Source organism: Lathyrus oleraceus, chromosome 3 (genome assembly GCF_024323335.1).
Source record: "Lathyrus oleraceus cultivar Zhongwan6 chromosome 3, CAAS_Psat_ZW6_1.0, whole genome shotgun sequence".
Lineage (NCBI taxonomy): Eukaryota > Viridiplantae > Streptophyta > Magnoliopsida > Fabales > Fabaceae > Lathyrus > Lathyrus oleraceus.
The window spans coordinates 186,481,006-186,494,285 of NC_066581.1; the positions used below are offsets into that span (position 1 = coordinate 186,481,006).

A 13,280-nucleotide genomic window follows, 5' to 3' on the forward strand; every position below is an offset into this window, starting at 1 on the left:
AGGAAATAAGAATTCCATTTCCTTTATCGACGATTGCTTTAGATTCACACATTTATAAAATAAAAGCAGAAAATCAATTAAATAGAAGTATCAAAGTCTTTAGGAATGATAGGGTCGATGAATACTTTTCTAATGAATTTGATGCATATTGTGAAGAATATGAAATTATACATGAATGTTCTGCACCCGTACACGACAACAAAATGGTCTAGCCATGAGAAAGAATCATAGACATCAAGAATGATAAATGTCATGTTAATGCATTCTGAATTTACATTTAGTTTGTTGGGTGAAGCTTTACTATTCGCTTTCCATATAATTAATAGAAATCCTTTAAAGATAATCAATATTTCTCCATATGAGCTATTGAAGGTCAAAAAACCATATGTCTTTTATTTTAAAGTGTGAGGGTGTGTAGCCTACTATAATAATGTGGATCCTAAAAGAACTAAATTGGGTCCGCGAGGGATCAAATGTTCTTTTGTAGGATATGCATAAAAATAAAGCATATAAACATTTAAATTTGGAGTCAAATGCAATTAATGAATCCCGAGATATGGAATTTTTTAAAATCTTATTACAAAGGAAAAGATATATGATTTCCCTACAAATGAAAAACCTCGTGAGGAATATTCTTTATGAATTATTGAGATACAAACCGAAAGTATTTCACGGATTGTTGAAACATAACCCGAGTCTAGGATAAGCAAAAGAGTCAGAAAAGCAAAGGATATAGGACCAAACAGAATCGATTTTCAATTTATTTTTTATCTATTTGAAGGAAATTATGAGAATTATGTTCGAAAGATGACTATTATTCTTCAAGTGGAGGATGTTCCTAAAACCTATAAAGAAGAAGTAGCTTCAATAGACTCTTCTTTTTGGAAGCAACCACTTCATTTGATCTTAGTGTTAAAATTTAAAAGAATGATGGAAAAGTTGTGGCTCAATTGGAATACATAAGTGCAATTGGTCGTCTAATGTATTTAATGCAATGTACCTGACTCGATATAGCATTTGTAGTTAGTAAAATGAGTAGATTTACTAGCAACCCAAATAGTGATAATTGGAAAGCTATCACAAGGATTTTTGGATATCTTTTGAAAACTAGAATTTTTGGCCTTCATTATGGTAGGTTTCCTACCATACTGGAGGGATATACCGATGCAAGTTGGATATCGAGTGTTGAAGATCATAAATCCACAACAGGTTATATATTTACACTAGCCAAAGGTGCAATTTATTTGAAGAGTAAGAAATAAACATGCATTACTCTTTCAACCATGGAATTAGAGTTCGTAGTTCTTGCTTCCGCTAGCTAAGAAGTTGATTGGTTAAGGGACCTTATCTTGGAAGTTCCATTGACAATAGATAATGTTTCAAAGGTGTTGATACATTATGATAGTCAAGTTACTTTAGCTAGAGCATTCAATGAAGTGTATAATGGAAAGTCTAGGCACATATAACCTAGACATTATTTCATGAGAAAATAGATTAAGGATGAAATCATCTCACTCACATATGTATGATCGAGCTATAATTTGGTTGATTCATTTACTAAGCCATTGGCTAGAGATTTAGTAAAGACTACATCGAGAGGTGTCAGATTGAAACTCCTTGAATAAGAGTTCCAACAACGGTGACAACCCAATCTAATGTTAATAAAACATTAATCTTAATATTTTTAGTGGGTAACAATAAGCCGTTGATTTGGATATTCGTGTGACATTATGTAACAATGTTGACTATTGCATATTGAGGGTTAATTTTTCAAAACTCTTAATGAATTTCAATATCATAAATATGTATCTCAATCCCAGAAATATGTGAATGTCGTGATAATGTCATCTCAAAGTGAGAATTGGAATTTCTCTCACGAAAAATTCACGAAACAGGAAAAGCACACGGCCATAAATAGTGCTAAGCGAGAGATGTAGACGAAGAACCATTAAAGAGTTTGTGTAAGGTAACGTCGGTCTAATCACAAGGAATAACATGTTCCAAACATTGCTACCTAAAACTTCAATTTGACTTTATGTTGTCCTTACTAAGGTTAAGTTAAAATTGAAATATACTTAACTCTATTAACATTCTTTGTTTCCTTTTTTTTTGGAATTGGTCTAATCATTATTAGAACAAGTAGATGACTGTAATAAATATTGAACAATAAATATCCATTAGTGTGTTTCAAAAATGACAAGAAAAATGCGCAAGTGAGTAAATAACAATAAATATATGGAAAATATATTCACATAGAAAATGGTACTCACATTGAAGACCTTTATAAAGAGTTATATTCATTAACTCAACAAAAGAGCTAAAGAGGATAAAGTACCCGATGGACAAATATGGTGGTCCCAAGTCTTATACCACTTGTCTTCTCCATACACAGTGACACCGGTTCGGAGACCGAGTTCGAGGGCGTGGGCGTAGAGGCGCTAATGGCGGCTTGTAAATGATACTTAAGCACTTATGCACAATGCATCAGAGCAATCAAACTATCCCCAATGTTATATGAATGTCGGCCTTCGGTCGACATGTAGCGTCAAGCCACGACACATTGTGATGGTCATTGCTCATGCTTTTTATGGTCGTCGTTTAAGTTCGAATTTTGAATTCAGAAATAGGAAATATTTTGTGAAGGGTTGCAGAATGCAAATAGCCAATGTTTGAAAAATATTGTTACAGGCGAAACAATACAACGTTTGAAAAATATTGTTGTAGGAGAAACTGTGCAACATTTAAAAGTGTTGATAAAAGTGTGTGTTTCATAAATGGGTGCAACCCTGTGAAACAACACCACTTTAGCCTATAAATTGAGCTATATGAATTCAGGAAAACACATTACAAAAATATATTCTCTTCATACAAAATTTCAGATTTAATCTTCACTACATTCGAGTTTTCATCGGTCTTGTACAAACTCGAGCATAAACTAAATTATCTTGCGTATTCCTACTTGTAGACTCTAAAACATTCTGAAAGTGTTTGAAATACTATTAGAAAAGTGATATTGTTCACAATTAAAGTCCGGATCCATTCGATTTTCAAAGTTTATATAATAATATTCACAAAAAGTTTTAAGGCATTAGGTAATAAGTCATCTCATTTATAAAGTGTTCAATATTTATTTTTGTAAGTAACCGACCTTTTATTTTTTAAAGTAATGTAGAACTTTAACATCATACTTGTATATGACTAAGTTATTGAATAACAAGATCATTGTTAGATTAAGTATTTAATTAATTAAATATGAATTGAGATAATCAATTATTATTTAATTATAGTATGGTCAATTGTTATTAATACTAATTAATGATGAATTATTTGATTGAGGTATGTGTCTGAATGGACCGTGATGGATTAAACCATTCAGTTAAGTCCAATGAGAGGTCCATACCCTTAGTCATTTAGCTATTTAAACGTTGCCCCATTAAACGATTGACAGACTCTGAAAATCTTAAACGACAACAAGGGTAATAATCCTCTGATACTCACTCTTCCAATGGTCGTCCCTCAAATCCTACAAGATGATCATTTCATCTAATTTTATACCTCTGTATTAAATTTTAATACGCTAAGTAAAATACCTTGGCCCCTCTGGATATCAACTAACAAGTTGGCACCCAAAAGTTCCTCACATATTGAATTGGCTAAGTTGGTCTTTACATTAACCACCTTACCCTTAATAGGTAGACTCAATAACATGTACACGCCCTATAATATTACGTTACATTCACCGGTTGAAAGAAAGAATGTGTGTGTTTAGGGTCTTCATCTTTCTTGTAGAGTGAGTATAAAATTAACATCAACGGAGTAGGACATAATTTTATTAACACGACCAAAACTATCGTGCTCTAACTAAAGTTGAATAAACTTGTCGTGTACGATATATGGACACGAGCACAAAATTTAGATAGATAAACTACAACGACATAGACAGCAAACTCAATTACGACAACGTCAATGCAGACACAAGACTACGTAGAATTACAAGAATTTCTTAGAAAATTTAGTGACGATGATGCTCCAGGGACTTCATATCAAACACTTCAGATGAATGAATAAGGATCATCACTATTAAGAGTATCTACAGGGCGTGAAACCGATGACATGTATGTTCAAGCAGGTCGTTTAAGTGTAAGAAATATTATTGCATGTAATCCGATTTAAATTAACTATTAATTTTTATTCAATTTTTTAAAATTAATTATACCCTTTTATTTTTTATTATAAATTATTTTTTAAAAAATTATTTGATCTATAAGAGACGTGAATTTAATTGATTTGATATTTAATTTATCCAATACAATTATCAATTCAATTGATTTGTACTTTATATTGTATTTTTTTTGTTTGAAAGGTTATAGGTTTAGAAGTTAATGAGAAAACATGATTATTTGGGGAAATTTTATTAAAAAATATTATTTAAAAAAATCTATAAAAAATGCGAACAAAAAATGCATTTAAGTATCATTTCGTGGATATATATTAGTATCAAATCAAATAACAGTAAAGAAAGAAAATAAAGAAGAAAAATGTATATTTTAAGCGTCTTCCTTTGAAATTATCATTATCCAAAAAACAACACGAAACAATAAGCAGAAAATCAGAGTTAGGAATAACATGGTGATGAGTGTTCAATTTCAACCATCAGCATGTTTATGGACTCCAAACTCTCCATCTCCACAAATTTCTGGAAAATTTCTTCCCAACCGTCGAAGACTCTCCACATCATCTCTCGCCGCCACACCAACACTCTCATCTCAATCTCCCACCATTCAGGTAACTCAACTTTCTCCTCCATCGTTTCCGTCATAGTTGGTGTTTTTGAAATTCAAGCTATGGACTTGTAATGTATATACCCAAATCCACCATTTTATTCATTAATTAAAATTGATTATTGTTAATTTTTGTTTGTGATTGAGAATGTTGCAGATAATTGGCAACAACACATTTGATGGTAACCTAGGAAAGACTGATCTTTGGACTGACATTGACACTGATCTTTATCACTGGACAAAGGTTTTGCGCCCGGTGCAGGTAATTATCACGTGCCTTTGTGTATATATTTGTTTGTTGGCTGTTGATTCATTTCGAAATTTGAGGTGCTGATTATTCCTGGTAACTGGACAGTGGTTTCCTGGGCATATTGCAAAGGCGGAAAAGGAACTGAAGGAACAGCTTAAGTTGATGGATGTTGTTATAGAGGTTCGGGACGGTCGTATTCCGTTATCCACAAGTCATCCACAGGCAAGTGTTGTCAAATAGAGGCACTATGGTATTGTAGCATAGCGAAATTTGAACAAAATTCTTTTTTTTAGTAATCCTTGATTGAATACACTGAGGGGTTATTTGACAATCAACTTAATTAGGAACTTATTTAACAGTTAGTTATCATTTAAGCGCTTATATACAACTTCTTTCTACAATTGAAGAGGGATGAGCGGAAATCCCACATAAGCTGTCTCTAAGCTATTATTATAACTTTATGGTGAAATTATGAAAATAAAGTGAAAATGGTGTGTTTGCATATCGGAAACTATTTTCGTAAGTTTTTTTAAACGCGAAAAAATGCTTATTCATAAGGTAAGTTCTTTCAAGCACTCCATTGGTGTTACGCCATTTTCCATAATATTTGTATTTAAGTACAGTAGTTAGGCCTTTTGTATGTGGACGATACATCTAAGTTTTTCATCTAGTTGTTACTGCTGCTTTTGCAGATGGATCTATGGCTTGGTAATAGAAAGAGAATTATGGTTTTAAATAGAGAAGACATGATATCAACTGCAGATCGAAATGCTTGGGCAGAATATTTTACTAAGCTTGGAACAAAGGTTGTCTTCTCCAATGGGCAGCTTGGAATGGTATCCTAACAAGATCTTTTCTCCTCCTACTCTCCATGTTCTAAAGGTTCGTGTTCAACATATCTGATCCAATGATCTATGTACAGGGCACTATGAAGCTAGGCCGGTTAGCAAAGGAATTAGCAGCTGATGTAAACGTTAAGCGGAGAGCCAAAGGACTACTTCCTCGTCCGGTGGGTTGCTTGTAGCAATTGCAAACCAATTTGGATGTAGCATTGTCTTTCGTTTCATAATTATATTCTAAAATTTTCATGTAGCATTGTCTTTTGTTTTATAATTATATTCTAAAATTTATTTTATTTATCGCCAATGTGAATTATTATGTACTATGGAAGTGACTTTGCTGTTATGAACTTCAGAACCTGCACAAGGAAAAACTTTTCCTTTAATTGATAGAAAATCATTGCAGTTCACATGTAATACGCTAATGCTTCTCTACATTATTATTATATAAAAGAATGCATGTTACTGCTGAATAGGTTCGAGCTGGAATAGTTGGATACCCTAATGTTGGAAAATCATCTCTGATCAACCGTTTGTTAAAGCGAAGAATGTGTGCAGCAGCTCCAAGGCCAGGAGTTACAAGAACATTGAGGTAATTTATTCATTTTATTTCCCTAAATAATTCCCAACATAAAAGTTCTTATTCTTAGTTTGTTCAACTTGTTACCTGGCACTAACTTCAGTGCTGTTGAGCTGTTGTATCTTGCCTGTTTCTCATGATAAACATGCCCATAATGTTTTCAAGAATGCTCTCTCCCTGCACACAACTAAACCATAAAAATAATTAAACGGACTAATCCTAATGAACTTAACATGTCTTCTGATTTACATCCCAAAGCTGAAAAATATAGCTTTTGGGGTTGATCTTGCTCTCAAGTCTCAACAGAGGAAAAAGTCAATGCTGGTTTATTTTGTTTTAACTGGTAATAGTATCAAAAAGTTTTTGTTGCCAATTTAAATCACAATTAATCAATTGAGTGGGACTAGTTAACATTTCAAGAAATGTTTAGTTTTTAAAACATGTAGTCCAAATTTTGAAGAAAGAGGAATGCTTTTGCTTTCTTTTATGCATTTGGGTTTAATTTACTTTAGTTATTAGGTTTTTCTTTTTACACCAATGTCTCTCAGATGTATTCTGTTGCTTTCTTGACTTGAAAATATTTGATTGATGTTGTTGTTGCATCTTTTTTATTAAATTTCATGTTTGAGCATTATTTTGCATTTTGTTACTTTCTTTTTAATCATTGATTATTTATTTGTTTCTATTTGTTTATTTTATGGCACATTTAAATATGTTTCGGCTATTATAATTCACAATTAAATTTAGGGTAACTGTCTTAAGACATGTACGAGAGGAAAAGGTTTTTGAAAAGGTCTCATGGCGCACTTGACTCTAACTCTGATCTGCAGCCTATTTTTGAAAAGATTTTTTTTCTAGTTTTATTGGTGGCAAGTCCTCTTTTATATTAGAAAATAAAATCTTAGAGTCTTGTTGCTTCCTGTTGCAGTCATTGTCGCGCTACAAAACACTGATTCAGACACGTTGACACCGCTAATAATTTAAAAAGACGAGGAACTTAAATACAAACAAATCTGTATGTGTTGTGGCGGTCTCAGACTCCGACACATGTCAGACACTTGGCACGACTTCAATATAAAGTGTCGGTGCTACATAGTTGTGGCAACACTTGAATTTTCATCAAAAGGATTTATATCCCAAATGTTGAAAATTTAGCTTCCTGGGGTTTTATTTTTCTCAACAGAGGGAAGAAGTTAGATGATGGCATATTCTGTTTAAGTTTTAATAGGTCAAATTCAGTTTCATGCAAAGTTTATCACAGTTAAATTGGTCTGACTACTGACTAGAAGTTGGAGCTCAAGCAAGAAACAATGATGAATCTCTCGTAACATACTGAGTACATGATTTATTGTATTCTTTTCTTAATATAAAAGGTGGATTCGATTTGGGAAAGATCTTGAATTGCTGGATTCTCCCGGGATACTTCCAATGCGAATCAGTGACCAGTCAGCCGCTATAAAACTTGCCATATGTGATGACATTGGAGAGAAATCCTATGATGTGGCTGATGTTGCTGCAATTCTCGTACAAATGCTTACAAAGCTTCCAGCTGTAGGTATGTGTCCTTGTGACATGTAGCCATTGGAATCCTATTTCAGTTTATAAAAATAACTGTTTCCTGATCTCAAAGTTCAAACTTATAATTCTCTGACTTTGTTCAATGCAGGTCGAGATGTACTTTGTAAACGATACAAGTTTCACGTAGACAGTGAATGTGGTAAAATGTATGCCATTGATTTGTTTTCTAAAAGAAAATTCCTTTATAATTTATAAGTAACTTCTTTTGAATTCAATATCATGTATTTACTTAATTGTAGATTCGTAGAGAAGCTCGCGCTACATTTGTTCAATGGCGATGTTCATCAAGCAGCATACCGTGTCCTGTCAGATTTTAGAAAAGGTAGGTTTGGTTGGACTGCACTGGAGAGGCCTCCTAGGTGATGTCAAATATTTGCTTTTAGAAGCAACAATCTTTGAAGCTAGAATTGAAAATTATGCCGGAGATTTCTAGGACCAGACTGAAGAACTCGTCGAGTCACTCTCCCATGGCGATATTCTAGGATTGTGAAATGGCATCATGAAAAGTAAAGGTCATGAATTTTCTTGGAAGATTTGAGGCACACTAAACAAAGGATTTGAACCAATAGATGCTTATTACAATGTAACTATTTTTTGGTCTCCTGTGTATGTATACAACGACCTCATTTAATGGGATAAGACTTGATTGTTGTTGTATGTGTCTGTATATAACTCGTGTTGTGACTTATGATATGATATGCATCATACTAACAGTATTATTGTGTATCTTCAATGGTTTATTATAGTAAGGGATACAAAATTCATTACAACCTCTATTCGATTACATGCTTGCAATTAAAAACAAGTGTACAACAAAAACAAAACAGAGAAAGCTAAAGAAAAATAGAAGCAGAACAAACAACAACAATGTCCTTAAAAAAATGGTTTAATTACTAATGGTGTATATTCATCAATCTTTTTTTCTTTGAATTCATATAACTGTGGAACAACAATGATACAAGGTGCTTGCACACTACCATCTTGCAATTGTGGAAGCACATGGAGGCTCATCTTTGTTCGACCAACTTTCTTTAATTCTACAAGCCTGCATTGGCCTTTCAATTTGAAGTGTTTCTGAACCTTCCTTCTCCAATTGCAAACAATATCTTCCAAAAGTGTCTACACTAACCTGAAGCCTAAAATCTATACCAAACAAAAAGCTCAATTCCAATCTGTTCAATTCAGAAGTACTTACTCCTCCAACTTTAGCATAGTAAGCATTGTTGAAGAATCTGCAACACCAAATACAGAGCTATGTTAACATCTTGAACAAATAACGACAATGAAACTAATCAAAATGGCACTTACGCGTCATCGATAAACTTTGCCGCTAGCATAATGCTGGTTATGAGAAGCCGATGGACATTAAGCGATGTCAATTTGATCTCTGTGCGCTGAATAAATCTATCCACATATACATGCGCGACAACAAAACACGACGGGCTGCAACTCGAGTACTTAAAGATTCGTTCAATGTACTTACGAACACTCAGAGCAGGCGCTCTTAAACCGTGAAAAACTGTAACAACATCTTCTATACGTTTTCCTTCAATCAGCATTTCATTTCTCTGAACTGATCTCTCAAGAAGTGAAGAGAGAAGCGACAAAACTCGTGGAACTCCAACACCTTTATCGATATCTTTAAGGCCCAACGAAAGGTATATATCCGAGCTTACATCATCGGGTTCAAGCGCCAGAGTCCCCATATACAAGCTGCAAAGAAATGGACAGTCAATAAAACCTTTGATCTGGTGTAGACACAAACATAGGATATTTAGTCCTACAGTCTCAAACATGACAGGTAACTCCATGTTTGGTTAGATCTAAAACAAAACCTCAATTAGGTCTCTAGAATGCAAAATCCAAAATCACCTAGATAGATCCCAAGTCTCTTATCCTAAACAAATCACACCCAGATCCTAAAGAGATCAAATTTCAACCCCACCACCCCAGAAGTTAGAAACCAAACATTAACATAACTTACATAAAAAAGAAACAATTTTTAGGCTTTTCAGCTGCATATACTATGAAACTATCCTGAACCCGAAAACAAAAAACAAAAAAAAACAGAAAAAGAAAGAACAATGAAAGAGACAAGAAACTCACAATACTTATCAAATGATAATAACTCTAATAGAGTAATGGTGATTGCAGCTTGTGTTACATAAGGTTGAAGCACAAAACAAGTTAAGTTATGAACACAGAAAAATCATGCTATGTCTGCGCCATGTTTTTTTCTTTTATTCAGATGATGTTGTTTCTACACAGTGGACATTGCTATTGTTACTCCCACATAAAGATAAATAAAGCTTCACTTTTTTTTTTCTCTTTAATTAATTAAATTCATACCACACCACCGATACCATACATATACATTTTCAAATACCTTCCATTTTCATTACAAAAGTTGGTACTAAATCAACATGCTTTCGGGTCCCACCAATTTTCAACTAATAGGATAATATTTATTTGGAGTAATAATAATAATAATAAAAATGGTGGTACACATATATAAATAAATAGAAATAACATGAGGCAAATAAATAAAAGAAAAAAAGTGGTGTTTACTAGTTTGTGGCTAGGTATGAAGAACATGCCTATGGTGTATAAAATGACAAAACCAGCTTTATATGGGTTGGCCATGGTTGAGCCACCGCACCAAATTATTAATAACAAAATATTTAAATTTCATCAATTTATTCAGTAAAATATAAGAAAAAATGATTTTTTTCTTTTTTTTACTAAATAAATTTAATTAGGTAGAATGCGAAATGTACAAGACAATCAAGTGTTTGCGTAAAGCGGACAAGAATATTTTTCGCCGTGAAGAGGGGATGATACCCAATTAAAAGATCTTAGGATATAAAAAATATTCATGAGTATATTTAAATATTTAAAATCTATCTTTTACTATTAGATGAAATTTTGATGTTTTTAGTGAATTAGTAATGTGGGGTATGAGTAAAAAAAACAATTTAATGTGGGGGAAGACGTGCAACTACAATGAATTTAAATGTGACAATGATGTATTCAGAGCCCTATCCAAAGTCATCATTCATGTCTTAGTTGTTTTTTTTTAGATATTGTCTCATAATTGATTAAGATTTTTTTACTTTTTGTTTGGCATTCTTCCGATAAAAGTAAAAATTATAGTTACATAAATAATTTAGATAGAAAATATAATTTATATTATTTATTATTTTATTTAACTGTTCTAAATATTGCAAGACCATTAAAAGGGAAGAAGAAACAATTGATGAAACAATAAAGAGAGAAAATGGGACAATCATTAGTACATTTGCATGATTCACATTCTCAAGAGTATGTTAGAATCCTTGTTCGATATATATCAAAGTAATCAAATTGCAAAAGATTTGGGATAAACTAGAGTCAAAATATTTGCAAGAAGATGCTCAGCGTAAGAAATTTCTGATTTTCCATTTCAATGATTATAAAATGGTAGGTAAGAGACATGTTATGGAACAATTATATGAAATTGAACGTATTCTCAATAATTACAAATAACACAAAATGCACATAGACAAAATCATCATTGTGTCTTTCATAATAGGCAAACTTTTACCTTCATAGAAAGATATAAAAAGGTGTTAGATTTGGGCTTCCTTCCTATATGGAGAAATACCCAAATATGATTAGCTCATTTGTCTCACTTATTTAAGTGGAGAAGATCAATCTAGAATTGAGTGAGATAGAGAGAAAATAAGGATTCAAAAGAGAGTAAAGAGGAGAGAACCCCATTCCTGTTTTTTTCAACTAGTCTCACTAAATCGACGATCCCCGATTCGTTAACCATAAGATCGACCTCAAATTTAAAGGACAGGTTCGTAACACCTGTATTTAACTTTTGACCGTTTAGAATCTCAAAATAAGTTTTGAGTCGAGAGATATCTGCTTCGCATTGAAGCTGCGGATTTGAATAATTTTTCATTTTTTTTATTCTTATTTATAAGCTAGTTTGCTTTGTGATTTGCAGTTGTTAGCACTAGTTTGTGAATCAATTTAAGACTTTCTTGTACCCTTAATTTATTATAATGGAACTATTTCTTTGGTATGGACGACTCATGATTTTTACTCTCATATTGAGGGGTTTTCCACGTTAAAATATCAGTGTACTTTATTACCTTTATTTGTTCGATTTATCCTCTTATATTTGTTGTTGATTCTCATGGTTCCTACAAGTGTGAGGAGTTTTATATCCGTTACGTATTGGTCTGTTATTGTATCTTAATTTCTCATCAGAGTGACATTTGAGCTCTTGGTTAAGGGTTATTTTAGTTGTTTTGATGATGGAGTCAAATACAAATACAAAGATGATATTGTTGAATGGTTCTAATTATAATTTTTGGAAGAGCAAGATGAAAGACTTACTATTTGTGAAGAAATTGTATTTACCAGTTTTTAGTTCCGCAAAGTCAGATTATGTGTCTGATGAAGAATGAGAGTTTGAATAGCTTCATAAGTTTGAAGTATAAAAATGGGATTTCTATTTCCGATCACTTGACTGAATTTCAAGGGCTCCTTGATCAGATGTCAGGAATGAGTATCAAATTTAATGATGAATTTTTGGGAGTATTTATATTGTTATTTTTACCAAAGTCTTGGGAGGTGTTTCGGGTTTCTATCACAATTTATGCTCTTATAGGTGTTGTTTCTTTCGAAATGGCTAAGGGTGGTATTCTTAATAAAGAGATGAGAAATAAGACACATGGTTATTCATCTCAATCTGAGGTACTTTCCACTGAAAATAGGGGGAGAAGTCATAAAAAGGAACTGAATGGTGGTAGGAAGAATAACAGAAGCAAGTCCAAGCCACGATACAAGAACCTGGAGTATCATTATTGTCACAAAACATGACACATACAAAAGTATTACTATTAGTGGGAAAGAGATAACAAAGGCAAGAATGGAAAAACAAAGAGACCATGAAGATTATGATGATGATCGTGTTACTACTGCTACTAGTGATGATCTTGTTATTCTTCGTTATCATAAGTCTGTTAATCTTGTATTAGACGAGAGCATATGGATAGTTGATAATGGTGCTAGATTGCATAAGGAAGGATTTCTTTACAATTTATACTTCTGGTGATTTTGGAATGTTGAAGATGGGTAATTATGGTGTATTTAAGGTAATTGGTATTGGTGATGTTTTCTTGCAAACCAACATGGAAATGCAATTGTTGCTTAGAGGTGTTAAACATGCTTCAGTTGTCCGCTTTAATTTGATCTAT

General features: G+C 32.8%; 2 protein-coding genes across 2 annotated transcripts; one reads left to right on the forward strand and one right to left on the reverse strand.

The window, feature by feature from the left end:
- Positions 1–4,510: 4,510 nt before the first annotated feature.
- On the forward strand, positions 4,511–8,754 carry LOC127126154 (DAR GTPase 3, chloroplastic). Its single transcript, XM_051055028.1, has 9 exons — positions 4,511–4,785; positions 4,939–5,043; positions 5,137–5,253; positions 5,724–5,867; positions 5,954–6,040; positions 6,347–6,462; positions 7,824–8,005; positions 8,117–8,174; positions 8,268–8,754. Exons 1-9 carry the CDS (start codon positions 4,627–4,629, stop codon positions 8,389–8,391), a joined length of 1,092 nt encoding a protein of 363 aa, XP_050910985.1. The 5' UTR covers positions 4,511–4,626; the 3' UTR covers positions 8,392–8,754.
- Positions 8,745–10,414, reverse strand: LOC127126155 (cyclin-P3-1). The gene is made up of 3 exons (XM_051055029.1): positions 10,135–10,414; positions 9,337–9,741; positions 8,745–9,260 (listed from the first exon to the last, which is right to left on the reverse strand). Exons 2-3 carry the CDS (start codon positions 9,732–9,734, stop codon positions 9,002–9,004), a joined length of 657 nt encoding a protein of 218 aa, XP_050910986.1. The 5' UTR covers positions 9,735–9,741; positions 10,135–10,414; the 3' UTR covers positions 8,745–9,001.
- Positions 10,415–13,280: the final 2,866 nt, after the last annotated feature.